The sequence below is a fragment of the Symphalangus syndactylus genome, chromosome 20 (assembly GCF_028878055.3).
Source record: "Symphalangus syndactylus isolate Jambi chromosome 20, NHGRI_mSymSyn1-v2.1_pri, whole genome shotgun sequence".
Classification (NCBI taxonomy): Eukaryota; Metazoa; Chordata; class Mammalia; order Primates; family Hylobatidae; genus Symphalangus; species Symphalangus syndactylus.
This window is the reverse complement of record NC_072442.2, coordinates 60867648-60892266: the sequence shown is the minus strand read 5'-3', so window position 1 is coordinate 60892266 and position 24619 is coordinate 60867648. Positions and strand designations below refer to the sequence as shown.

The following is a 24619-nucleotide window of genomic DNA, read 5'->3' as shown; positions in this document are numbered from 1 at the left end:
CCGCCTCGGCCTCCCAAAGTGTTGGGATTACAGGCATGAGCCAGGGCGCCTGGCCACATTATCTACATTTCAAGTGCTCAGCAGCCACAGGTGGCTGGTGGCTACTGTATCAGACAGTACCAACTCAGGACATTGCTATCGTCACAGAAAATTATATTGGAGAGCCATGCTTTAGAGTTTAGAGGAACTATTCCTTGTCACCCATTCTTAACATCTTCAAAGCTTCCAGAGTCCAGAGAACTTAGTTCTTTTTAGAGTGCCTCAGAAGCCACCCTCTGGGGAGGAGGTGAGATGCAGGGATGTCTGATGCCTGGTTACTCCAGACTGTGAGAAAGAGCCCAGTCTCCAGTTCTCCTGATCTGTCTTGGGTCACAGCCAGATGTGTGTGTATGGGAACCTACTTGCGCAGTTCTGGGCTGCTTTGGTGCTCTCGGTTCTCCCAGGGACCCCAGCTCTGGTTGCTGAAGGAGAAAATCTCTCTGTCAGTGACTAGGAACCCCTGAGTCCTGGGCTTCCCAAATTGATCTCTACAGTTGGGGAGTCTCTTCTTTTAAATGCCTCTAATTTTTCCTAGATGTCCCTCCTTAATTATCTTATCCATGGACTTAGGCCTATCCCGTCCTGGAGACAGACCAAGGGCAGAAGGAATGTAAGAAGTCGTGGCCCAAGCCAGGCACAGTGGCTCATGCCTGTAATCCCAACACTTTGGGAGGCCGAGGTGGGAGGATCACCTGAGGTCGGGAGTTGGACACCAGCCTGGCCAACATGGTGAAACCCCGTCTCTACTAAAACTACAAAAAATTAGCCGAGTGTGGTGGCAGGCGCCTGTAATCCCAGCGTCTCGGGAGGCTGAGGCAGGAGAATTGCTTGAACGCAGGAGGTGGAGGTTGCAGTGAGTGGAGATCGCACCACAGCACTCCAGTCTGGGTGACAGTGCGAGACTCTGTCTCAAAAACAAAACAAAACAAAACAAAACTTTGAGATCCCAAAGTGTTTTCCCTGCCACGAATCAGGTAGCAGGGACCTGAGGTGGGCATCACTAACATGTATGTCTCTCCTACGAGTCAAACGTCCATTTCTGGGTCACCATCTGTGTGCTCCTGCATAACACTACCACCTTTGGGATTCCAAGATGCACCCCCCCAACCCCACCCAGTCAGGGAACCCCTTTCCAGCACCTCCCTGGCTCAGCTGTGTAACCTTTCTAGGCGGTACTCTCCTCATCCCCAAAATGTGGAAGTTATACTTGCATGGAAGAACCCTAGTAGATCTAAGTGACCAGGGCTCCTGTATCACACAGGGATGCAGGGGTCCCTATCTCTCCCCAGCCCTAGGGTGTGTCCCTTATTACTTTTTTTTTTTTTTTTGAAATGGAGTTTCGCTCTTATCGCCCAGGCCTGGAGTGCAATGGCACGATCTCAGCTCACTGCACCCTCTGCCTCCTGGGTTCAAGTGATTCTCCTGCCTCGCCTCCTAAGTAGCTGGGATTACAGGCGTCCGCCACCACGCCCGGCTAATTTTTGTATTTTTAGTAGAGACAAGGTTTCGCCATGTTGGCCAGGCTGGCCTTGAACTCCTGACGTCAGGTGATTCACCCACCTCAGTCTCCCAAAGTGCTGCGGTTACAGGCGTGAGCCACCGCGCCCGGCCCATCCTTCATTATTTTTTGCGACTCAGAGCCATTCTATTACCTCTCTCAAGCCCCAAGGAATGTTTGAGTGGGGTTGATATGGGCGTGAAAAGAGACAGAATAATCTATCTCCAGAGGAACTACAACTTCCATCAGGCACTACTTCAGCGGAACAGGAAAGGATGTGGGGGCGTGGCTCCTACGCCCTAATAGGGCGGGAAACTACAACTCCCAGGATAACGCGGGATCTCAGCGGGGCCAAAGGAGTGATCGAGCTCTGACTGGCGACCCTACCCGGCAGAAACCACCTCGACAACCTCCAGAAAGGGGCGTGGCCTAAAATGTAGGGGCGTGGCCACATGGGCATCAGGAAGAAGTAACCTGTTGAATCTATTTCTCCTCCCCACCCTTACTGCTTCCCATAAGGGGGAAGCCGCAGACCAATAAGCCTCTTCCAAAAGAGAGGTAAAGGGAGGTAGACAAGGGGCGGCGGCGGAGGCTGGCTACTGCATTCCGTAGGAGGAGCCAACAGTTACTTTTTACCTGCTGAGTCCGGTAAACCAGTTCATGGGGGCGGGGACCTGCATATGAGAAAAGGGCCAGGATAGAAGAGGTATTTATTTGTTCATTTTGAGGACTAAATTTAGAACCCATCATCTACAGACCCATTTGTAGCTTGTGTCTGGGGCACTCGCTCGGCCTCAGAAAGAGGGAAGAACGGGGACGACTTTGTGGCAGCAAAGCCACCTCCCTTCCGTGTTTTCCGTAGCCCAAAGCGATAGAACCGCATGGCTTCCGCGGTCTGGGGGAGTGCCCCCTGGTGGGGCCCGCCGCCCCCGGCCCCAGCTCGGCCGCTCACGGACATCGACTTCTGCTCCGGGGCGCAGCTGCAGGAATTGACCCAGCTGATCCAGGAGCTGGGTGTGCAGGAGAGCTGGAGTGACGGGCCCAAGCCGGGAGCCGATCTCCTCCGGGCCAAGGACTTTGTCTTCTCTTTGCTTGGTAAGTAACCCTACTTGCCTTTGGGAACTCACAGCTCTCAGCCTCACTACGCTCCCGCCCCTGCCCCGGCTTCGGGCGACGCCCTCCACGATCTGTTCCCTTTTTTTAGGTCTAGTTCACCGCCGGGACCCTCGCTTTCCTCCCCAGGCAGAGCTCTTGCTGCTTCGTGGTGGGATTCGCGAGGGCTCCCTGGATCTGGGGTATGCACCCCTGGGTCCCTACGCCCGGGGACCTCACTACGATGCCGGCTTCACACTCCTAGTGCCCATGTTTTCACTGGACGGCACTGAACTCCAACTGGACCTGGAATCCTGTTACGCACAGGTCTGCCTCCCAGAGATAGTGTGCGGAACCCTCATCCGGGAGATGTGGCAGGATTGCTTAGGACCCCCAGTCCCGGGAGCACGTGATTCGATCCACCGAACGGAGAGCGAAGAAAGTTCCAAGGACTGGCAAAGCTCTGTAGACCAGCCGCACAGCTACGTCACTGAGCACGAGGCGCCAGTGTCTTTGGAAAAATCACCTAGTGACGTTTCAGCGTCCGAGTCGCCTCAGCATGACGTCGTCGACCTTGGCTCTACCGCACCTTTGAAAACAATGAGTAGTGACGTCACCAAGGCAGCTGTCGAAAGCCCAGTCCCAAAGCCATCGGAGGCTCGGGAAGCGTGGCCCACATTATGTTCCGCCCAGGTCGCTGCCTGGTTCTTTGCTACGCTGGCGGCGGTCGCCGAGTCTCTGATCCCTGTCCCGGGTGCTCCGCGTTTGGTGCACGCAGCTCGCCACGCGGGTTTCACCACAGTCCTCCTGGCTACCCCTGAGCCCCCTCGCCGCCTCCTGCTCTTTGACCTGATCCCAGTGGTGTCCGTGGCGGGCTGGCCCGAGGGGGCTCGGAGCCACTCGTGGGCTGGTCCGCTGGCCTCTGAGTCGGCTTCCTTCTACCTGGTGCCCGGTGGCGGCACCGAGCGGCCGTGCGCCTCCGCCTGGCAGCTCTGTTTCGCCCGCCAGGAGCTGGCGCTCAAAGCGCGCATACCAGCGCCTCTGCTGCAGGCGCACGCGGCGGCCCAGGCGCTACTGCGCCCGCTGGTGGCCGGGACCCGGGCGGCGGCGCCCTACCTCCTGCGGACGCTGCTGTACTGGGCGTGCGAGCGGCTGCCTGCGCTCTATCTGGCGCGGCCGGAAAATGCGGGCGCCTGCTGCCTCGGGCTGCTAGACGAGCTGGGCCGAGTGCTCGAGGCCGGGACGTTGCCTCACTATTTTCTGAACGGCCGACAGCTCCGTACGGGGGACGACTGCGCTGCGCTGCTGGGAGAATTGGCCCGGCTCCGCGGGGACCCTGCCCGGGCCCTCCGTGCCGCGGTGGAGGAGGCCAAAGTGGCCCGCAAGGGGGGCGGTTTGGCGGGCGTGGGGGGCGGGTCCCATTAAAGACGCTGTTCCTACCAGTGGAAAGTGCCTCCGTGGGCGAGCGGGACGTGGGGGGCCCTGCTCGCCCCTCGCCTGGGGGACTGACTGTGTTCCCTGGGCCTGAAGCCCCCCTTCTGGAAGGCCTCCCTGTTGGTTCCTCCTCTACGCCCACCCGCCTGCCCCCCGCACAGGTTGCCCCATTCCAACCTCGCTATTCTCCACATCTGTGGCCAGCACTTCTTCCAGGGGCAGCTTCTAGAAACCGTCTGTCCCCAGTTCTTTTGGTCATTTCTCTTAAGGGCCAATAGAAATGGGAGAAACATATTTGCTGACCAAACGCGAAAAGGAGTTATGGAGACCAGGGTCTGATCAATTTGGCTCACACAAAGGCAGAGATATGAAGGAGGCCGGATTATGCCCGAGGCTGGATCTCACCACCACCCCTCCTCCATCTCTCCAGTTCTTCCCCCACTTTCCTCGTGCGGTTCTGTCCTCACTAACATCCCGGCCAGTAGGGTCTCTCTCCATTCTCCCAGCGTCCGCCATTCCCTCCCTTAGGCCCAACCTCTCCCTCCTATCCAGGAGTGCGTTCAGGAGGCCTTCTTGTCCCTCCTCCTCTGAAGGCTGAGACGTGCGGCCTTGCCTCGGCTTTGCCTGCTTGTAAGACACAGTCCGCACTCTCTACCTCCAAGGAACCCCGGGGTTCCTCCTGCCCGGCTTCACCCTCCTATTTCCCAGCGTCTCCGCCCCCTGCCCCGCCCCCGGGCCGGCTCTCCGAGGAGGGGGAACTGCTGTCGCCGCCGCCGCCGCCGCCGCCTCAGCTTTCCACAGCCGCTGCCGCTGCCGCCGCTGCCGCCGCTCTGCCTGGTCCAGCCACCGGCCCAGTGCTCTGACTTCGCCGGACCAGGGAGCTCTGCAGAGACATCCTCACTCCTTCCCGAGGGTCCGGGACGCCTAGCCGGGCGTGGGGGGAAGCTCTGTTTGCGGGGGACGGGGAGGGAGGAGCCTGGAGCCGAAGCCAGCGCCACCCGTCACCGGATCAACAGGACAGGACAGGTTGAGGGGCGTCGGGGAAAGGAAGGGGGGTGCTATAGGCAATCCCAGGGAGGACGAGGAAGCCCTGTCGCAGGAAGCTGTGATCCGCTCTGACTTGTAGGGGGCCTGTTCACATTTGGGTACTGGTGACAACGTGGGTGCACTCCTCTCTTGGGGGGCTGGTTAGATTGGAGGGCGTGGGATCTAAACAGCACCAGCTGTCCCCAAGAAAATTTAAGGGGCAGCCAGGGGAGAAAAAAACAAACACGGATGCTCCTCATTTTGAGGTGGCGGAAGGCCCTCCAGACAACTACCTGGTGTATCCACTAGGAAGGGTGGATTTGGAGGTGACTTCAAAAGGAGCGGAGGGTGTGAAGGTGAAGAAAGGGTCTTGGCCGCTAGAATGCTACGCTACTAGACCTGGGGGTGACTTGGTGAAAAAGGTATTATCCAGCCAGAGGGTCTGGGAGCCCTGTCATACTGAACCTGGGCAACCTGGATATTCTGAGACATATTTTGGGGGGATTTCAGTGAAAAAAGTGGGGGATCCCCTCCATTTAGAGTGTAGCAAAGGAAAAAACACCAAGGCTGGGTTCCTTCCTGACATTGGCAGTGCCCCAGTAGGGGTGGGATGAGCGAATATCCCCAAAGCTAAAGTCCCACACCCTGTAGATTGCAAGAGTGGATTTGGCAGGAGTGCGTCCCAAAATACAGTGGAAAGGTGCCTGGAGATATTTAAACCACGTCTTGGAAATTTAGGGGGTCTTGGCTTTGGGATAGGCGAAGTGGGGACAGACACCGGAGAGGAGGGAAAGGGGACGTTTTCAATAGGAGGCAAAACTCGAGGGTGGGATCCACGGAGGAGTACATAGGCTGCTGGATCTGGTGGAGCCAGCACTGGGCCCACGGGTGGTAACTGGCTGCTGTGGAGGGGGGTACGTGTGGGGGGGTCTGGGGCTTATCCTCAGGTCCTGTGGGTGGGGCAGCGAATCGGGGCCTGAGCGTCAAGAGCATGCCCTAGTGAGCGGGCTCCTCTGGGGGAGCCCAGCGCGCTCCGGGCGCCGGCCGGTTTGGGGGTGTCTCCTCCCGGGGCGCCATGGCGGCGCTGGCCAGTAGCCTGATCCGGCAGAAGCGGGAGGTCCGCGAGCCCGGGGGCAGCCGGCCAGTGTCGGCGCAGCGGCGCGTGTGTCCCCGCGGCACCAAGTCCCTTTGCCAGAAGCAGCTCCTCATCCTGCTGTCCAAGGTGCGACTGTGCGGGGGGCGGCCCGCGCGGCCGGACCGCGGCCCGGGTGAGTGCGGCTGGGGCGGGGTCTCCCGGCCAGAGGTTTCTCTGCCTGGGAGATTGAGGCCAGGGACTCTGAAGAATAGGGCCCGGCTGAGGGGCTCCCCGAAAGTGGAAGGGGGTGGGCCAGGACGACAAAGTCCCTGCCAGACTGTGCCTCAGTTTCCCTTCTCTTTTGTCCATAAACCGGAGTCTCCTCATTTTCGAGGTCAAGGGGAAGGCTTGAGGGGCTAAGTCTGGCGCCCCGAAAGCCTCGCAGTTCCTGCTCGTCCCCCCTTCCCAACACAGCAGTCCCCACCCCCATCGTCCTCCGCCTACGTGCCGGTTCTCGCGATTCTTTCAATCTGGAGCGGAGGGGCCTGGGGGTTTCCAGATGCCTGGGTCACCCCAAGGATTTCTGCAGCTCCAGCTGCACGCCCCCCCAGTCCCCGCCCGCCCCGGTTCTCCCGCTCCTCCACGCCTGGGCTCGGTTCCTCCTGGTCGAGCTCTCCTGGCTCCAAGCCAATCTCCCCAGCTCTCCCTCGGGTGTCCTTGCAGCTACCTCGCCAGCCAGCCCTCTATGCGCCCTCCTCCTGTGACCTGCGCTTCAAGAACGGAGCTGGGCACCCCCTCCCGTAATCCCCGCGCCACTCCGAAATCGGGTCCCGTAGGCTCAGGGGACCCTACGCTGGGAGGAACTCAGACACAGCTCACGGCTAGAGACGGGCGCCGACTCTTGGGGGTCGTACCACCTACAAGGGGGGACAGGGAAGTCGGCAGAGAGCAAGCGTAGGGGAGGAGAGTTGTGAGAGTTAGAGTGTGGTCCCCGTCCATGTACGACAGTCAGGGAGTCCCTCTGGCTTTGCTCCCGCCCGCTCCCAGCTCCTCTAAGGGTAGCCCCCTCGCGCCCTCCTCCCCGCGCCACCGGCTGCCCGTAGTGGTACAATCCGCAGCCCACCCTCTGAGTGGGACCGGGCCCCCACGTGACTCAGCCTGCCTCTCCATCTCCTCAGCTCCCACCCCCCATATCCTTGGTAAGGTCTCCCTTACCCCAGGCGGGTTACCTGGCCGAAGGGGAGAGGCTGAGCCTCAGGGAAAACTGGGCCGCCGCGAGCCACAGACAGACAGACAGACAGATGGGTCAGTGTCAGACAGGCCGGCGCTGGGCCAAGGCAAGGCTCTCGCCAAGCTAGCGGCAGCCGCAGCAGGTGCTGAGTCAGCGTCAGGCCCAGTCCCACCCCCACTCCTGAGGGAGAGCCCCTACCCTGTGGTCAATTTGCTGCTGCCAAGGTCCCCCACCTTCGCAAACACGCTGCCCCTTCAGTACCCCTGCTGGTCTCTCTCTGTTCCTGCCTTTTGATATATCTCTCCCCTCCCTCCTCCCCCACTCCTCCCCACTTCTGGTTGAGCTGTAGGGTAGGAATTAAGCCATTTTAATAAATTTCAATAAATTACACTGAAAGCTCCTGGTTATAGGAAACAGAAGGGACCCACACCAGCTTTCCCAGGAGTGAAAGAGAGGTGGGAAGAGAGCGTGCTTGGAGGGTAAGAGAGCTGGGGCCCTGGGACCCTCTTCCTTCCTTTCATTCTCCTTTCTTCCCTCTGATCCTGCCAAGTGTAGGAATGTTTCTGGGAACAGAAATGTCATTTTCAAAGATGAATGTCTCTCTCTCCAGAGCCTCAGCTCAAAGGCATCGTCACCAAACTGTTCTGCCGCCAGGGTTTCTACCTCCAGGCGAATCCCGACGGAAGCATCCAGGGCACCCCAGAGGATACCAGCTCCTTCAGTGAGAGGGGAAGCTGGCTGCTGGGTGGGAAGGGGGAGAATGGGGACAGGAGATGACAATCCTATTCCCTTTTCAGCTTCTGTTGCCATTGGCCCGTCTTCCTGACCTCTAAGGGAAAAAGCGGAGCTGGGATGAGGGGAGCTCAGGTGAGGGTCAGAAGCCTGGGTATTGATGCTCCCTCTCTCCACCCGCAGCCCACTTCAACCTGATCCCTGTGGGCCTCCGTGTGGTCACCATCCAGAGCGCCAAGCTGGGTCACTACATGGCCATGAATGCTGAGGGACTGCTCTACAGTTCGGTGAGACAATGAGGCTGAGTGGCCGGGAAATACTGGGGACTCCCCTTCCTCAATTTGTCCCTTGAGGGAATGACAGCCTTCCTCAACTACAGACATTTTGCCCGGGACTCCTCCCTCCAGCTTTTGCTGATGGCCTGTCGTCGCTGCCGGTTCCAGACCAGCTCCTCTAGGGTCTCTCCAATCCCCACTCCTTGCACACCCCCAACACAGCCCCAGGTTCTTTGAACGTCCAACTCTTTCTGCCTTTTAGGGCCCCTACTTCTCATCCCACCTCCTCCAGATTTTGTCATTACTCACTTCCCTAGAGTCATCCAGGATAGGGGATAGTGAGAGATTGGGAGTACAGTGGAGAGAAGGAATATTATTCCAAGACCCCTAAAAGTCTAGTTCTTTTTTTTTTTTTTAATAGTGACAGGGTCTTGCTATGTTGGCCAGGCTGGTCTCGAACTCCTGACCTCAGGTGATCCACCAGCCTCAGCCTCCCAAAGTGTTGGGATTATAGGCATGAGCCACCGTGCTTGGCCCAGAGCCTAGTTCTTAGCCCTCAGCCCTCTTCCTTGTCCTCCCTTTGCTCCCAGGTCCTACATGGACTCAGAAGTTGTCCTCCCCTCCCCCAAAAAACGTATGGATTTGTGCTTTCCACGAGCTCCTTTCTGCCCAGTGATGTGTCTTTTTATCTCTCTGACTTTGTGTGCCTTTCTGGGTCTTTGTCTCGTTAGCCACATTTCACAGCTGAGTGTCGCTTTAAGGAGTGTGTCTTTGAGAATTACTACGTCCTGTACGCCTCTGCTCTCTACCGCCAGCGTCGTTCTGGTCGGGCCTGGTACCTCGGCCTGGACAAGGAGGGCCAGGTCATGAAGGGAAACCGAGTTAAGAAGACCAAGGCAGCTGCCCACTTTCTGCCCAAGCTCCTGGAGGGTGGGTATAGACTCAAGAAAATGTGGGCCACAAGAGAGGGTATTGACCTTGATATGGACATTTAGGGGCAGAAAGCTCAGGCTACAAGTGATAAGAGGACCCTTTATGACAGATCAAGCCAGGAAGGCTTTGCCCTTTGGGGGTTTGGGTGCTGTCTTCCTGTGGTGTTGGGGTTCTGGGAGGGTGAGTGTACGGGATGGGAGCCCTTTCGGAGTACTGGTTCTACCTGGGTCCCTCTGTGCCTAACTCTCCTTCCCTGCTCCTCTCTTTCTCCCCTTCACAGTGGCCATGTACCGGGAGCCTTCTCTCCACAGTGTCCCCGAGGCCTCCCCTTCCAGTCCCCCTGCCCCCTGAAATGTAGTCCCTGGACTGGAGGTTCCCTGCACTCCCAGTGAGCCAGCCACCACCACAACCTGTCTCCCAGTCCTGCTCTCACCCCTGCTGCCACACACATGCCCTGAGCAGCCAGGTCCCACCGGGTGCTCTACTCTGAGGGAGCTCAGGGGCTGGCTGTGACTTCCGAGGCTGCTGAGACCCTTAGATCCTTGGGCCTAGGAGGGAGTCAGAGAGGGGGATGTCTGAAGATTGTCCTGGCTGATCACTTCTTTCTTTCCACACTCACACAACCCCATGCCTTTTCCTGAGATGGCGCTGGGAGTTCCCACATGGACAGCCAGGGCATAAACACTTCCCACCCCAGCTCATCCAGTTCCTGGAGTCCTGTGCCCCTTTTCATTGCCACTGAGCCGTTTCTAGATTCACTGGAGCTCAGGATTCCTGTGTCCTTCTTTCCCTACTCTACCTTCTACCTTGGTCTGGACACATTCTGGAACACTAGACACCCTAGCCAGGGCCACTTCTGCACTAGGGCTGTGTGCTGGAACCCAGGCATGCTGCCAGCCTTTGCTCTGGATCCATCAGGCTTCTGTCCGTGACTCAGATGGACCCCTGGTTTCCAAGAAGAAAGAGGCTAGATTTGAGCCTTGTCTAGCTGCTGGCTTTGGCCTGAACTGGAACCAGTCTCAGATGACCACAGGTTTAACCTTCTTATCCCAGAGACAACCAATTCTAGAGCTTTATGGAGCCATACTTCCCCCTAAATCCTAGCTCTAGGACATAGATCATGACTCTCAGCCCTTTTACACAGGATGGAGCTGGGGCATGTATAGCCATATTATTGCTCTAAGTAAGTTCTAGCCCCACCCTCCCACCTTCTTGAGTGATACCTATTACGGATGAGTTCTGGAAAAGACCCAGCTATGATTCATAAAAACAGTTCTGGATGAATCAAGAACCATTTCTTGTTTTTCCTAGATAATTCTCTAAAAATATGATTCTTCCATATAGAATGCTAAGCTTATTTTTACATGTAGTTTCTAGCTCCCTCAACCCAGCTGAGGTCGTGCCAGGGAGACAGAGTCTGGAGAAGGGCAGAGGAATTTTGGAAGGATCCCTGGCTCATAGTAGGGAAGCTGGGATGGGGGAGGGGCCAAAATTATGGCATGATTGAACCTGCATCTGTGTTGCGTGGACATGAATACTTAGCTACCTCAGCAGGAATTCCTTCCGGGTCCCCTTTAAAGCTGAGGTCCTTAGAGTAATATGTCCTGAATAAAAAGGACAAATGGATACAGCCTTGACCCTCCCAGTGAGGAGACCCCAATTCAGCAATAAGTCTCACCCTTCTCCCCTACAGGTCAGGCCGAGGAGGGTGAAGGCCTCTTGCACTCCAGACCTCATACACCCCAACAGCTTCTAATTGGATAGAACTTGCTTTACCTTACAGCTTACAACCTCAGCTGGGTTTTAGGTACCCAAAAAGGGCCTGTCTAGATTTTTTCAGAAAAACGTGGAGCGCTAGGGGCAGCCTGGAAAAGACTGGGAACCTGCTAGTGAACTAGGAGGGAGACTTCCATAGCCTCAGACTTGGATAGGGTAGGCTGAGGGGGCCCTAAGGGAGGGACTAGGGCTCTAAGGCAGGTCGCGTTTCCTTAGGCTGTTCTACTTCTGGGTCGTTGCAAGAGGAGTAGATGCCCCCTCACCCACACAAAGTCCGCTCAGGCTCCACCCAACTCCTGGCCCTGCTCCCAGGGGATCGGGTCTCCACTCCAGCTTTCTCAATTAAAGACGATTTATACAACTGAAGTGCTGTCTGTCATCTGTCGGTGGCGGGCTTGGCAGTTGCTCGAGGCAGGATCAAGTCCCGGGGGCGGGGCGGGTGGGCTGGCGGCTGCCCCCCAGCAACAGGTGCACATTCCCGGGCTCCTCGTCACTTCCCCTGTGCTGGCGGTCCCAGCGGCTCTCCGAGCGAAGTCACCGAGCGAGCCGCCAGGCTATGACCCCAGGGGCTCTGCTGATGCTGCTGGGGGCGCTGGGGGCGCCGCTCGCCCCAGGTAAGTGTAGGCCCCGAAGGAGCAGTGACGGGGCCAGCGATCGTGGCCAGGCACCGGGGCTGCACTTAGTCTCTCCTCCCCCAGGCGTCCGCGGCTCGGAGGCGGAGGGCCGACTCCGGGAGAAACTTTTCTCTGGCTATGATAGCTCCGTGCGGCCAGCGCGGGAGGTGGGAGACCGTGTCAGGGTCAGCGTTGGTCTCATCCTGGCTCAACTCATCAGCCTGGTGAGGGCGCGCGGGGGGGCGGGGTGGAAGTCAGGCCCGCCGACCAGCCGGGGGCGTGGCTTTAGGCAAGGCCGGACAGGGGACAGGCCGGGGGCGGGGGGGGGGGGCGGTGCTTGGGACAAGACCAGGCTGACATGGACCAGCCTTTGGTGAAGATTGGATCGAAATCACACCAGTTGACAAGCTCTGGCCGTGGGTGGTGGACGGGCCTGGAGTAGAGCCGGGTAGGGTGATGGACGGACCTGTGACCGGACCTTAAAGTGGAGCTGGGAACGAGGCAGGGGCTGGGGGACGGACCTCGAGGTAGGGCCACATGGGTCCTGAGTGCCCAGGGTGGGGCGGAGCTTGGTGCTCAGGGGTCAATAAATGGCAGCAGGTGGAGGTTCGGGGCTGGGTGGATTATGAGCTGAAGGTAGGACCCGGGACAGAGCTAGGCGGAGGGCTAGGCAGGGGCGGGTCTGGTAGGTTGATAGGCTGGGAGTGTAGACGGCAGGAAGGGGTGTTTCTGAGATAGAGGCAGGTCTTAAACTAACGCCGCTTCTGGGAGGTGGACTTGGACCCAAGAGGGTGGGGCTCAGAAAAGGGGGCGGGGTTCCCTGGAAAGAGGTTGGCCCCCCCAGCCCCCTCATTTCTCTCCACCCTACTTCACCTTTACCCCTTAAATTTTTCCCTTCTAGAACGAGAAGGATGAAGAGATGAGCACAAAGGTGTACTTAGACCTGGTATGGAGACCCCGCGGGGTGGGAAAGGGCTTCCCGCTGTCTTGACAATTTCCTTGAATATCCAGCCCAGTAAGAATATTTTTTACATCATGACTTTAGATAACACGTTTATAATTGAAGCAAAAGCTCGAGGAAACAACACCTAACTTTACTACAGGAGTTGCACCCCATGCATTTTTAATTCCAATTGTGTGTGTGTGTGTATGTGTGTGTGTGTGTGATGCGGTCTCACTATGTTGCACGCGGGGGGGTCTTGAACGCGGGGGCTTGAGCCATCCGCCAGCCTCGGGGGGAACCTCCCCAAGTGCTGAGATTACAGGCGTGAGCCACTGCACCTGGCCCATTCTAATTTTTGAAACACTAGTTTGGGGCCGCTAATTTAATTCCCCATCCACTAAAGGATTTCGAACTGCAGTTTGAAAACCACTGTTTTAGAGGCTAGCTACTGCAGCCTCCTCATTTTTACAGAGTAAAAAATTGAAGCCCGGTGCGGGGGAAGGGAAATTAGCTGATGTGGATCCCAGCGAGTGAAGGCGGAGCCAGAGCCAGAACTCCGGCCCCTTGACCCACAGTTTATGCCTGCCCTGCTCCCCTTCCTTGCACTCCCTTCCTGGGCTTCCTTTGGAAATCCCAAGTCCCTCCGGGCCTCCAACCCGGGGCAGCCCCTCAGCCTCTGCTTCACTAGGAGTGGACTGACTACAGGCTGAGCTGGGACCCTGCGGAGCACGACGGCATCGATTTGCTCCGCATCACGGCGGAATCCGTGTGGCTCCCTGACGTGGTGCTACTGAACAAGTAGGAGACCTTCCAAAGCCCGGGAGGTGGCGCGGGGCCTCGGGGGGCGGGGCCTCCGGGCGCGGAGCCTGATCCCAGATGAGATCCCTTCTCTGCAGCAATGATGGGAATTTTGACGTGGCTCTGGACATTAATGTCGTGGTGTCCTCCGACGGCTCCGTGCGTTGGCAACCCCCGGGCATCTATCGCAGCAGCTGCAGCATCCAGGTTTCCGGGCTCCACATCCGAAGCTGAAGGAGCTCTTACAAAACCCCCCTTTCCTTAGACATCCTGACTCCCCAGCGACTCCCATCCTTCATCCTTTCCCCATTATCTAATCCCCATGACCCTCACCTCTTGTCTACCCTCCTGGTTTTCCACTGAGTGTTCTGTACACTTTCTTTGACTTCTAGTCTTACTCAGTGACAGCCCTCCCCACCCCCCGCCATTAATGGCTTCCCCTTCATAACCCTCCAGTTCCTCTGTGATTCCCCTTCCCTGTGCCCTCCCCAAAGGCCTCCCAAACTCCACCAGCGCTGACTGGTTCTCTGGCAGCTCTAGTGACTCTCCCCTCCATCCAGGTCACCTACTTCCCCTTCGACTGGCAGAACTGCACTATGGTGTTCAGTTCCTACAGCTACGACAGCTCGGAGGTCAGCCTGCAGACAGGCTTGGGTTCTGACGGGCAAGAGCAGCAGGAAATCCACATTAATGAAGGGACTTTCATTGGTGAGTAGGCATGGCTCCTACATCCATGGGCTCTATGATTTCCAGCTTTTAACAGGCTCATAAATATACTGTCAGTGATGCCCAATATAGCCCTGTGGGGTCAGCAAGATGGGTATGGCTATCTACATTTTAAAAGTATGGAAATTGCGGGGGGCAGTGGCTCACGCCTGTAATCCCAGTACTTTGGGAAGCCGAGGCGGGCAGATCATTTGAGGTCTGGAGTTCGAGACCAGCCTAACATGGTGAAACCCCATCTCTACTAAAAATACAAAAAATTAGCCAGTCATGGTGGCAGATGCCTGTAAATCCCAGCTACTTGGGAGGTTGAGGCAGGAGAATTGCTTGAACCTGGGAGGCGGAGGTTGCAGTGAGCTGAGATGGCGCCACTGCACTCCAGCTTGAGTGACAGAGTGAAAGTTCGTCTCAAAAAAAAAAAAAAAAAAAAAAAAAAAGGCCTGGCACAGTGGCTCACGCCTTAATCTCAGTATTTTGGGAGGTGGAGGCAGGCAAATCACCTGAGGTCAGGAGTTCAGGACCACCCTGGCCAACATGGCGAAACCCTGTCTCTACTAAAAATACAAAAAATTAGCCAGGTGTGGTGGCGGACGCCTGTAATCCCAGCTACTCGGGAAGCTGAGAAAGGAGAATCACTTGAACCTGGGAGGCGCAGGTTGCAGTGAGCTGAGATCACACCACTGCACTCCAACCTGGGCAACAAGAGCAAAACTCTGTCTCAAAATAAATAAATAAAAATATGGAAATTGAGATGCCTAAGTTTATTAGAGATGGGCTACTCAGCCCAGTTTTCACAGCTAGTCTCATCAAGTCAGCCCTCTCAGGTCTGGGCTATGGCAGAGCAAGCCATACCTGGCACTAACTAGGACAGCTCCCACATCTGTGTTCCCCTCCTTCTGCTCATCCCCAGAGAATGGCCAATGGGAGATTATCCACAAGCCCTCTCGGCTAATCCAGCCCCCAGGCGATCCTAGGGGAGGGAGGGAAGGACAGCGCCAGGAAGTCATCTTCTACCTCATCATCCGCCGCAAGCCTCTCTTCTACCTGGTCAACGTCATTGCTCCATGCATCCTCATCACTCTTCTGGCCATCTTCGTCTTCTACCTGCCACCAGATGCAGGTAATGGGGGAAGGGGCTCCTATTCTTTTGTCATTGGCTCAGCTTCTTCCTCTTCATCCTTAATCCAGGCAGGGTTTTCCTGCCAATCCAAAGCATCATAGATTGGGCTTCAGCAATCCCGCCCAGGCTCTGCCTCCCGTGGACTGCCACCTTGCCTCCGCTCAGTGAAACTGGAACTCTTTCCTAATAGGAGTCCTAGCTTCTAATCCATAAAGCCTTTACTCCTCTGAACCACAAGCCTCCAGGCTTCGATAGCTCTCCCATTCCCTTTCCCCATTCCTAACATCCCCTGCCCACTTTCAGACTCCCACTACTCCTTTAATTTTTTTTTTTTTTTTTTTTTTTTTTTTTTTGAGACGGAGTCTCGCTCTGTCACCCAGGCTGGAGTGCAGTGGCACGATATAGGCTCACTGCAAGCTCTGCCTCCCAGGTTCACGCCATTCTCCTGCCTCAGCCTCCTGAGTAGCTGGGACTACAGGCGCCCGCCACCACGCCCAGCTAATTTTTTGTATTTTTAGTAGAGACAGAGTTTCACCGTGTTAGCCAGGATGGTCTCCATCTCCTGACCTTGTGATCCACCTGCCTCGGCCTCCCAAAGTGCTGGGATTACAGGCGTGAGCCACAGCACCCAACCTTTTTTTTTTTTTTTTTTTTGAGACAGGGTCTTGCTCTGTTGCCCAGGCTGGAGTGCAGTGGTGTGATCATGGCTTGCTACAGCCTCAAACTCTTGAGCTCAAACAATCCTCCCACCTCAGCCTCCTGTGTAACTGAGACCACAGGCGCCCACAATCAGGCCCAGCTGATTTTTTTGTATTTTTGGTAGAGAAGGGGTTTAACCATGTTGCCCAGCCTGGTCTGCCACTCCTGAACTCAAGCGATCTGTCCTCCTCAGCCTCCCAACGTACTGGGCTTATAGGTATGAGCCACGGCACCTGGCCCCCACTAGTCCTTTAACCTCCTATCTCCCTGGGAAATATATAATAGTAATAGCCGCCGGGCACAGTGGCTCACGCCTGTAATCCCAGCACTTTGAGAGGCTGAGGCGGGCGGATCACAAGGTCAGGAGATCAAGACCATCCTGGCTAACATGGTGAAACCCCGTGTCTACTAAAAACACAAAAAATTAGCCGGGCGTGGTGGCGGGCGCCTGTAGTCCCAGCTACTTGGGAGGCTGAGGCAGGAGAATGGCGTGAACCCGCGAGGTGCAGCTTGCAGTGAGCCGAGATTGCGCCACTGAACTCCAGCCTGGGAGACAGACTCCGTCTCAAAGTAAATAAATAAATAAATAAATAAATAAATAAATAAATAAAAGTAATAATAAAAAATAGTAATAGTCAACATTTCTTTAGGAGGCAGCATAATAGGATAACTTTTGGCAAATTCCTTAATCTTTTTTTTTTTTTTTTTTTTTTTTTTGAGACAGAGTCTTGCTCTGTCACCCAGGCTGGAGTGCAGTGGCGTGACCTTGGCTCACTGCAAGCTCTGCCTCCCGGGTTCACACCATTCTCCTGTCTCAGCCTCCCGAGTAGCTGGGACTACAGGCAGTCGCCACCATGCCCGGCTAATTTTTTTGTATTTTTGGTAGAGACGAGGTTTCACCGTGTTAGCCAGGATGGTCTCGATCTCCTGACCTTGTGATCCGCCCATCTCGGCCTCCCAAAGTGCTGGGATTACAGGCGTGAGCCACCGCACCCGGCTTTTTTTTTTTTTTTTTTTTTTTTTGAGACAGAGTTTTGCTCTGTTGACAGGGCTGGAATGCAGTGGCGTGATCTCGGCTCACTGCAACCTCCACCTCCTGGGTTCAGGCGATTCTCAGCCTCCTGAGTAGCTGGGATTACAGGCGCCCACCACCATGCCTGCCTAATTTTTGTAGTTTTAATAGAGATGGGGTTTCACCATGTTGGCCAGGCTGGTCTCGAACTCCTGACCTCAGGTGATCCACCTGCCTTGGCCTCCCAAAATGCTGGGATTATAGGTGTGAGCCACCACACCTGGCCAAATTCCTTAATCTCTATGTGTCTCAGTTTCCTGATCTGGAAGTGGGCCAACCATTGTCCCTAGTGCATAGAATTATTTTGAGGATTGACAGAGTTAATAGAACTATGCCTGGCACTCAGTAAGTTCTATGTAAGCATTGGGTTTTGGGTTGTTTTTTGTTTTTCTTTTTTGAACACTTGCTATAAGGTAATTCATTTAACATGGTACATGTACTAATTCTAATCTTTACAACAATCCTGTGAGGTAAGTAATGAATTGTCATTCTCATTTTACAGTGGAGGATAAAGAGGCTGAAAGAGTTTAAGTCATTTGCCTGAAATCATTACACAGTTAGAGAGGGGCAGTGTTGCAATTCCAACCCCGGTCAGTGGCAGTCTGATTCAGAGACCTGATATCCTTAACTCTGGTATTCAAAACACGCTTTCCTCCTCTCTGCCATCAAATCCTTTGTCTAAAGAAGGAAAGCAGGCCGGGCGCGGTGGCTCACACCTGTAATCCCAGCACTTTGGGAGGCTGGGGCTGGTGGATCACCTGAGGTCAGGAGTATTCGAGAAACAGAAGGGAGGCCAGTGCAACTGAATGAAGTAAGCAGAGGGGAAAGCAGTAGGAGATGAAGTCAAGGAGCTCATGGGAAGGACCTATAGACCATAATAAGGCCTTTGCTTTCATGCAGGAGAGGGGGAGCCACTGGAATTTTCTGGAAAGAGGAATAATATGATCTGATTCTATTTCTTTCTTTTCTTTCTTTTTTTAGATGCAGTCCCTCTCTGTCGCCCGGGCTGGAGCGCAGTGGCGCGATTTGGGCTCACTGCAACCTCCGCCTCCCGGGTTCAACATTATTCTGGGTTCAGATTATTCTGCCTCAGCCTCCTGAGTAGCTGGGATTCCAGTCACACACCACCATGCCCAGCTAAATTTTTTGTACTTTAAGTAGAGATGGGGTTTCGCTATGTTGGCCAGGCTGGTCTCGAACTTCTGACCTCAGGTGATCTGCCCGCCTCGGCCTCCCAAAGTGCTAGGATTACAGGCGTGAGCCACTGCACCCGGCTTGATTTATATTTTAACAAAATCAGTCTGGCTGCTCGGTTGAGAACAGTCAGCATGGGAGGAAAGGATGGAGCAAAGAGACCAGTTAGGAGGGCTTTACAATAATTCAGACCTAAGGTAATGTGCTTTGGAGCAAGGTGGTGATGTAGGAGGTGGGACTCGACTCCAGACCAAATTGAGGACCAGCTAGAACAGGAACAGGGCAGATGCAGCTTTCCACAAGATGTACCCACAAGTGTGCTGTGTCAGTTTATCATTGCCACGGAAACACCTGGGAGTTACCACCCCTTTCCATGGCAATCACCCGATGACACAGAGGTTACTGTCCTTTCCCTAGAAATTTCTGCCTAATCCGTTGCTTAATCTGCATTCAATTAGAAGTAGGTATAGGCCAGGTGCGGTGGCTTATGCCTGTAATCCCAGCACTTTGGGAGGCTAAGGCGAGCAGATCCCTTAAGGTCAGGAGTTCGAGACCAGCCTGGCCAACATGGTGAAACCCTGTCTCTACTAAAAATACAAAAAATTAGCCAGATGTGGTGCCATGCACCTGTAATCCCAGCTACTCAGGAGGCTAAGACAGGAGAATTGCTTGAACCCAGGAGGCAGAGGTTGCAGTGAGCTGTGATCACGCCACTGCACTACAGCCTGGGTGACAGAGTGAGACTCTGTCTAAAAATAAATACAGAAATAAATAAATAAGAGATAGGGAAGACTATGGGAGGAGTAGCTTTGGTAGTAAGAGAATTTAGTTTTGGACATTTTGTTTTATTTTGTTTTTGCTTTTGTTTTTTAAGACGGAGTTTCGCTCCTGATGCCCAGGCTGGAGTGCAATGGCGCAATCTTGACTCACTGCAACCTCTGCCTCCCTGGTTCGAGTGATTCTCCTGCCTCAGCCTCCCTAGTAGCTGGGATCACAGGCGCCCACCACATGCCCAGCTAATTTTTTGTATTTTTAGTATAAATGGGGTTTCACTACGTTGGCCAGGCTGGTCTCGAACCCCTGACCTCAGGTGATTCGCCCGCCTTGGCCTCCCAAAGTGCTGGGATTACAGGTGTGAGCCACTGCGCCAGGCTCAGTTTTGGACATGTTAAGCTTGAAATATTTATTAGACATCCAAGTATCCAAGAGAGGTTGAGTAGGCAGATGGGTATATATCTGGCATTCAGGGGAGAAGTCCAGGGTGGACATACAAATATAGGAATTATTTACATGCAGATGGTCCTTCCAAAAGCCTGTCTTTTTTTTTTTCGGATGGAGTTTTGCTCTGTTGCTCAGGCTGGAATGCAATGGTGCCATCACAGCTCACTGCAGCCTCCATCTTCCACGCTCAAGCAGTCCTCCCAACTCAGCCTCTCAAATAGTTGGGACCACAAGCATGCACCATCGTGCCTGGCTAATTTTTTTTTTTCTTTTTGTAGAGGTTGGGCACCGTGGCTCACGCCTGTAATCCCAACAGTTTGGGAGGCCAAGGCGAGTGGGTCACTTGAGCTCAAGAGTTTGAGACCAGCCTGGGTAACATGGTGAAACCCTGTCTCTACAAAAAGTACAAAAATTAGCTGGGCATGGTGGCTCGCACCTGTAGTCCCAGCTACTCAGGAGTCTGAGGTGGGAAGACCACTTGAGCCTGGGAGGTGGAGGTTTCAATGAGCCATTATTATCATGCCACTGCACTCCAGCCTGGGTGACAGAGCAAGACCCAGCCTCAAATTTGTTTTTGTAGAGAAGAGGTCTCCCTGTGTTGCTCAGGCTGGTCTGAAACTCCTGGGCTCAAGCAATCCTCCCATCTTGGCCTCCCAAAGTGCCAGAACTACAGGTGTGAACCACTGTGCCTGGCTGCAGAAATCTGTCTTTGAATGGCCTGGAAACATGGTCACTGATTATGCCATAGAGCTTTCCTTCAGGCAAGTCTAATCCTTCTCTCTTCCCCTCTGCCCTCCAAGGAGAGAAGATGGGGCTCTCAATCTTTGCCCTGCTGACCCTTACTGTGTTCCTGCTGCTGCTGGCCGACAAAGTACCTGAGACCTCCCTATCAGTACCCATTATTATCAAGTACCTCATGTTTACCATGGTCCTCGTCACCTTCTCAGTCATCCTTAGTGTTGTGGTTCTCAACCTGCACCACCGCTCACCCCACACCCACCACATGCCCCTTTGGGTCCGTCAGGTAAGAAAGATCTCCTCCTCCAACCCCAACTTTCCTTTTACAGACCATAGGGAGAACTATAGCTATGTGGCAGAGTGTTGAGGTGTCCAAGCTTGTTGGGTGTTGAAATGTTGCACAGTTAAGCTGGCCCCCATCATTATCATTTCACAGATCCCATACTCTCTTCATCAATACTGCCCATCTCGGGTCCCAGGGAAATATTCTTAGGGTTAGGTACTATCAGATTGGAAGCCCTCTCTTTCCAGTCGGGATACCTCCCAACCCATTAAAGAGCTTTTTTGTTTGTTTGTTTTTGAGATAGAGTTTTGCTCTTGTGGCCAGGCTGGAGTGCAAGGGCACAATCTCAGCTCACTGCAACCATCACCTCCCAGGTTCAAGTGATTCTCCTGCCTGAGCCTCCCAAGTAGCTGGGATTACAGGCACCCGCCACCACGCCCAGCTAATTTTTGTATTTTTAGTAGAGAGAGGGTTTCACCATGTTGGCCAGGCTGGTCTTGAACTCCTCACCTCAGGTGATCCACCTGCCTCGGGCTCCCAAAGTGCTGAGATTACAGGCATGAGCCACCGCGACAGGCCCAACCCACTAAAGAGCTCTTAGGTCTGTGTGGCTGCATTTCCTTGTGTAGCTCGTTTGTGGAAGAATATGCACGCACATACTCACGCGCGGGAATGGGCATGTGGAGTGGGGTGGTTGGCTGTTTCCCTTCTGGTCTGAAAGCATGAAAGCCCCCACCAATACGCCTCTTCTACTCTGCAGATCTTCATTCACAAACTTCCGCTGTACCTGGGTCTAAAAAGGCCCAAACCCGAGAGAGACCTGATGCCGGAGCCCCCTCACTGTTCTTCTCCAGGAAGTGGCTGGGGTCGGGGAACAGATGAATATTTCATCCGGAAGCCGCCAAGTGATTTTCTCTTCCCCAAACCCAACAGGTAGGACTACGCCCGTTACCCACATAAAAGGGAGAGGGAGAACTACAGTTCCCAGAAGAGTGTGCGGAAGAAGCGGCCCATGCTCCCCGAAGATGTTGTGGTTGAGCATCATGGGAGTTGTAGTACCCCTGCAGCTCACTTTGAGGGGAGGTGGGAACTGAAACAGAGGCGGTGGAAGAAGTTGCACAAGGCTAGAGAGATCACTGCTGGCGGGGAGAGCATGAAGGGCTCTCGGGTTTTGAGAACTGGCAAGTTGTTGGAGGCATCTGGAGCGGGGCCTGGGTCGCTGGCACTGGCTGTCTTTGCGTTTGGGCGTGGCCAGTCACTCCTCTTCCAGATTCCAGCCTGAACTGTCTGCCCCTGATCTGCGGCGATTTATCGATGGTCCAAACCGGGCTGTGGCCCTGCCTCCGGAGCTACGGGAGGTCGTCTCCTCTATCAGCTACATCGCTCGACAGCTGCAGGAACAGGAGGACCACGATGCGGTATGTCCAACGGGGGTGGAACAAGGCCGGGCCTAGGCGACCTTGGCCCCACCCCCAAATTCCGCACCAGCACTCGTTTTCGTTTTTTTTTTTTTTGTTGTTGTTGTTGTTTGTTTTGTTTTGTTTTGAGACAGCCTCGCTCTGTCGCCCAGGCTGGAGTGCAGTAGCGCGATCTCGGCTCACTGCAACCTCCGCCTTCCGGGTTCAAGCGATTGTCCTGCCTCAGCCTGCCGAGTAGCTGGGACAACAGGCGCGCGCCACCACGCCCGGCTAATTTTCGTATTTTTAGTAGAGACGTGGCTTCACCATGTTGGCCAGGCTGGTCTCAAACTCCTGACCTCAGGTGATCCGCTCACCTCGGCCTCCCAAAGTGCTGGGATTACAGGCGTGAGCCGCCGCGCCCGGCCTCGCTTTCGTTTCTGATTGGACCTCTCCCTCATTTGGTCCCACCCCCTGCTTACCTAATGGTTCTTTATGCCCATGCATTGCCTGCAGTCTCGCTCTCCTGTTGGGCTGCCGGCTCTTGCCTCAAACCAGTGGTAGGAGGACTCAGGCGGGTACTGGGCGGGGAGATGGGGGGGTTTCCCTGGGGGTCTGGGCCCAGAGCTCAGGAAGTTTCCTTTGCCTACCCACAGCTGAAGGAGGACTGGCAGTTTGTGGCCATGGTAGTGGACCGCCTTTTCCTGTGGACTTTCATCATCTTCACCAGCGTTGGGACCCTAGTCATCTTCCTGGATGCCACGTACCACTTGCCTCCTCCAGACCCCTTTCCTTGAAGACTGGAGGGTCGAGACCCAGGCCCTCTGCCAGTTGAAGTGAGAGTTTGGTGATACTGTCAAGCCCTATCCTTCTCTGCCTCTTAACTCCTTCACGAGGAATCCGGGCCTCTTATTTTCGCTTCTGGGGACTGCATTGGACTGAGGGCTGGGTAAGCAGGTGTCTTGGACCCACCTGAAATGCAGTATCATCTGATTTACTCTTTGGGATCTTGAAGAAGCTCTTATGGATATCAACACCTAGGTCGCCAGTGAAATAGAACAAAGAACAGGAACTAGATTATAAACCTTATGAGGTCAAGAAATGCGTCTTGGCCAGGTGCGGTGGCTCACGCCTGTAATCCCAGCACTTTGGGAGGCCAAGGCGGGTGGATCACCTGAGGTCGGGAGTTTGAGACCAGCCTGACCAACATGGAGAAACCCCGTCTCTACTAAAAATACACAATTAGCCGGGTGTAGTGGTACATGCCTGTAGTCCTAGCTACTAGGGAGGCTGAGGCAGGAGAATCACTCGAACCTGGGAGGCAGAGGTTGCAGTGTGTCAAGATCACGCCATTGCACTCCAGCCTGGGCAACAAGAGCAAAACTCCATCTCAAAAAAAAAAAAAAAAAAAAAAGTCTTGTTCACTGCAACATCCCCAGTGCCATGCACAGGTCCTGACCTATAGTAAGTGCTTAACATCTGTTGAATAGGGGAAAGAAATTTCCAGAAGTAAATACAGCAATTAATAATGTTTATAAGCTGGGTATGGTCACTCAGGCCAGTAATCCCAGTGACTTGGGAGGCTGAGGTGGGAGGATTACTTGAAACCCACAGTTTGAGACCAGCCTGGGCAACATAGTGAGACCCTGTCTCTAAAAAAATAAAAATAGAAATAAAGTAGTGCTTATTGTTTGCATGTCGGGTCTTGTAGTCGTTTTCTTTTTACCTTTCTGTAATTTATTATGTTTTGTAATGTGTACTATCTTTAGGATTAAAAAAAAGTTATTTCTACAGGCGTGCATTGGTAATGAGAAAAAACAAGTGTTTTAAAGACCTTCATTCAAGTTCCAGCCTTGGTGCTCACACAAGCCACTAGCCTGCTCTGTACTTGTTTCCACATCTGTAAAATGAAACAATGATAGCATATTCCCCATAGGATTGTCTGGGGATCACAGGAGAAGATGGGAAAAAAGCACTATGTGATATGTTTCAGAGGTTGCAACAGTGTGTTTTTTTGTTTGGCCTGCACGGTTTTAAATTTGAACTAGTTCACTACTTTTATTATTTATTTATTTATTTATCTATTTATTTATTTATTTTTTCTGGAGACAGAGTCTTGCTCTGTCGCCCAGGCTGGAGTGCAGTGGCACAATCTCGGCTCACTGCAAGCTCCACCTCCCGGGTTCACGCCATTCTCCTGCCTCAGCCTCCGAGTAGCTGGGACTACAGGCGCCCGCCACTACGCCCGGCTAATTTTCTTTTTTTCCTTTTTTTTTCAGACGGAGTTTGCTCTTGTTGCCCAGGGTGGAGTGCAATGGCGCGATCTCGGCTCGCTGCAACCTCCACCTCGCAGGTTCAAGCGAATCTCCTGCCACAGGCTCCCGAGGAGCTGGGATTACAGGCATGCACCACCACACCTGGCTAATTTTGTATTTTTACTAAAGGTGGAGTTTCACCATGTTGGTCAGGCTGGTCTTGAACTCCTGACCTCAGGTGATCCGCCCGCCTCAGCCTCCCAAAGTGCTGGGATTACAGGCGTGAGCCACCGCGCCCAGCTATTTTTTTTCGAGACAGAGTCTCACTGTGTTGCCCAGGCTGGAGTGCAGTGGCACGACCTCGGCTCACCACAACCTCTGCCTCCTGGGTTCAAGTGATTCTCCTGGCTCAGCCTCCTGAGTACCCGGGACTACAGACACACACCACCAT

General features: G+C 54.4%; 3 protein-coding genes across 7 annotated transcripts; all 3 read left to right on the top strand.

The window, feature by feature from the left end:
* The first annotated feature begins 1875 nt into the window (after positions 1-1875).
* TMEM102 (transmembrane protein 102) lies at positions 1876-4071 on the top strand. 3 transcript variants are annotated; one of them, XM_055257375.2, is made up of 3 exons: positions 1909-2185; positions 2400-2632; positions 2742-4071. In XM_055257375.2, exons 2-3 carry the CDS (start codon positions 2419-2421, stop codon positions 4052-4054), a joined length of 1527 nt encoding a protein of 508 aa, XP_055113350.1. In that variant the 5' UTR covers positions 1909-2185; positions 2400-2418; the 3' UTR covers positions 4055-4071. The 3 variants fall into 3 exon arrangements, with proteins under 3 accessions (XP_055113349.1, XP_055113350.1, XP_063484426.1); XM_063628356.1 differs by having other exon boundaries at positions 1909-2243; XM_055257374.2 differs by having other exon boundaries at positions 1876-2632.
* Positions 4072-4809: 738 nt separating this feature from the next.
* On the top strand, positions 4810-11477 carry FGF11 (fibroblast growth factor 11). 2 transcript variants are annotated; one of them, XM_055257377.2, is made up of 5 exons: positions 4810-6357; positions 8006-8116; positions 8311-8414; positions 9134-9332; positions 9616-11477. In XM_055257377.2, exons 1-5 carry the CDS (start codon positions 6165-6167, stop codon positions 9684-9686), a joined length of 678 nt encoding a protein of 225 aa, XP_055113352.1. In that variant the 5' UTR covers positions 4810-6164; the 3' UTR covers positions 9687-11477. The 2 variants fall into 2 exon arrangements, with proteins under 2 accessions (XP_055113352.1, XP_055113351.2); XM_055257376.2 differs by lacking the exon at positions 4810-6357 and adding an exon at positions 6458-7363.
* A 122-nt stretch (positions 11478-11599) lies between these two features.
* CHRNB1 (cholinergic receptor nicotinic beta 1 subunit) lies at positions 11600-23609 on the top strand. Of its 2 annotated transcripts, XM_055257534.2 has the most exons (11): positions 11600-11725; positions 11810-11949; positions 12627-12671; positions 13357-13466; positions 13565-13673; positions 14027-14174; positions 15100-15309; positions 20296-20519; positions 21277-21449; positions 21787-21934; positions 22570-23609. In XM_055257534.2, the coding sequence occupies exons 1-11, from the start codon at positions 11668-11670 to the stop codon at positions 22708-22710; spliced, it is 1506 nt and encodes a 501-aa protein (XP_055113509.1). In that variant the 5' UTR covers positions 11600-11667; the 3' UTR covers positions 22711-23609. The 2 variants fall into 2 exon arrangements, with proteins under 2 accessions (XP_055113509.1, XP_063485605.1); XM_063629535.1 differs by lacking the exons at positions 11600-11725; positions 11810-11949 and adding an exon at positions 12091-12173.
* Positions 23610-24619: the final 1010 nt, after the last annotated feature.

Excerpts from the sequence above, each read along its gene's own strand:
- TMEM102 (XM_055257374.2), top strand. The coding sequence starts at position 2,419 with ATGGCTTCCGCGGTCTGGGGGAGTGCCCCCTGGTGGGGCCCGCCGCCC. Across the intron at positions 2,633-2,741 it reads CTTTGTCTTCTCTTTGCTTG|GTCTAGTTCACCGCCGGGAC; the intron begins GTAAGTAACCCT and ends CCCTTTTTTTAG.
- FGF11 (XM_055257376.2), top strand. The coding sequence starts at position 7,162 with ATGTACGACAGTCAGGGAGTCCCTCTGGCTTTGCTCCCGCCCGCTCCC. Across the intron at positions 8,117-8,310 it reads AGAGGATACCAGCTCCTTCA|CCCACTTCAACCTGATCCCT; the intron begins GTGAGAGGGGAA and ends CTCCACCCGCAG. Across the intron at positions 9,333-9,615 it reads TCTGCCCAAGCTCCTGGAGG|TGGCCATGTACCGGGAGCCT; the intron begins GTGGGTATAGAC and ends TCCCCTTCACAG.
- CHRNB1 (XM_055257534.2), top strand. The coding sequence starts at position 11,668 with ATGACCCCAGGGGCTCTGCTGATGCTGCTGGGGGCGCTGGGGGCGCCG. Across the intron at positions 12,672-13,356 it reads CAAAGGTGTACTTAGACCTG|GAGTGGACTGACTACAGGCT; the intron begins GTATGGAGACCC and ends CTGCTTCACTAG. Across the intron at positions 13,674-14,026 it reads GCAGCAGCTGCAGCATCCAG|GTCACCTACTTCCCCTTCGA; the intron begins GTTTCCGGGCTC and ends CCCTCCATCCAG.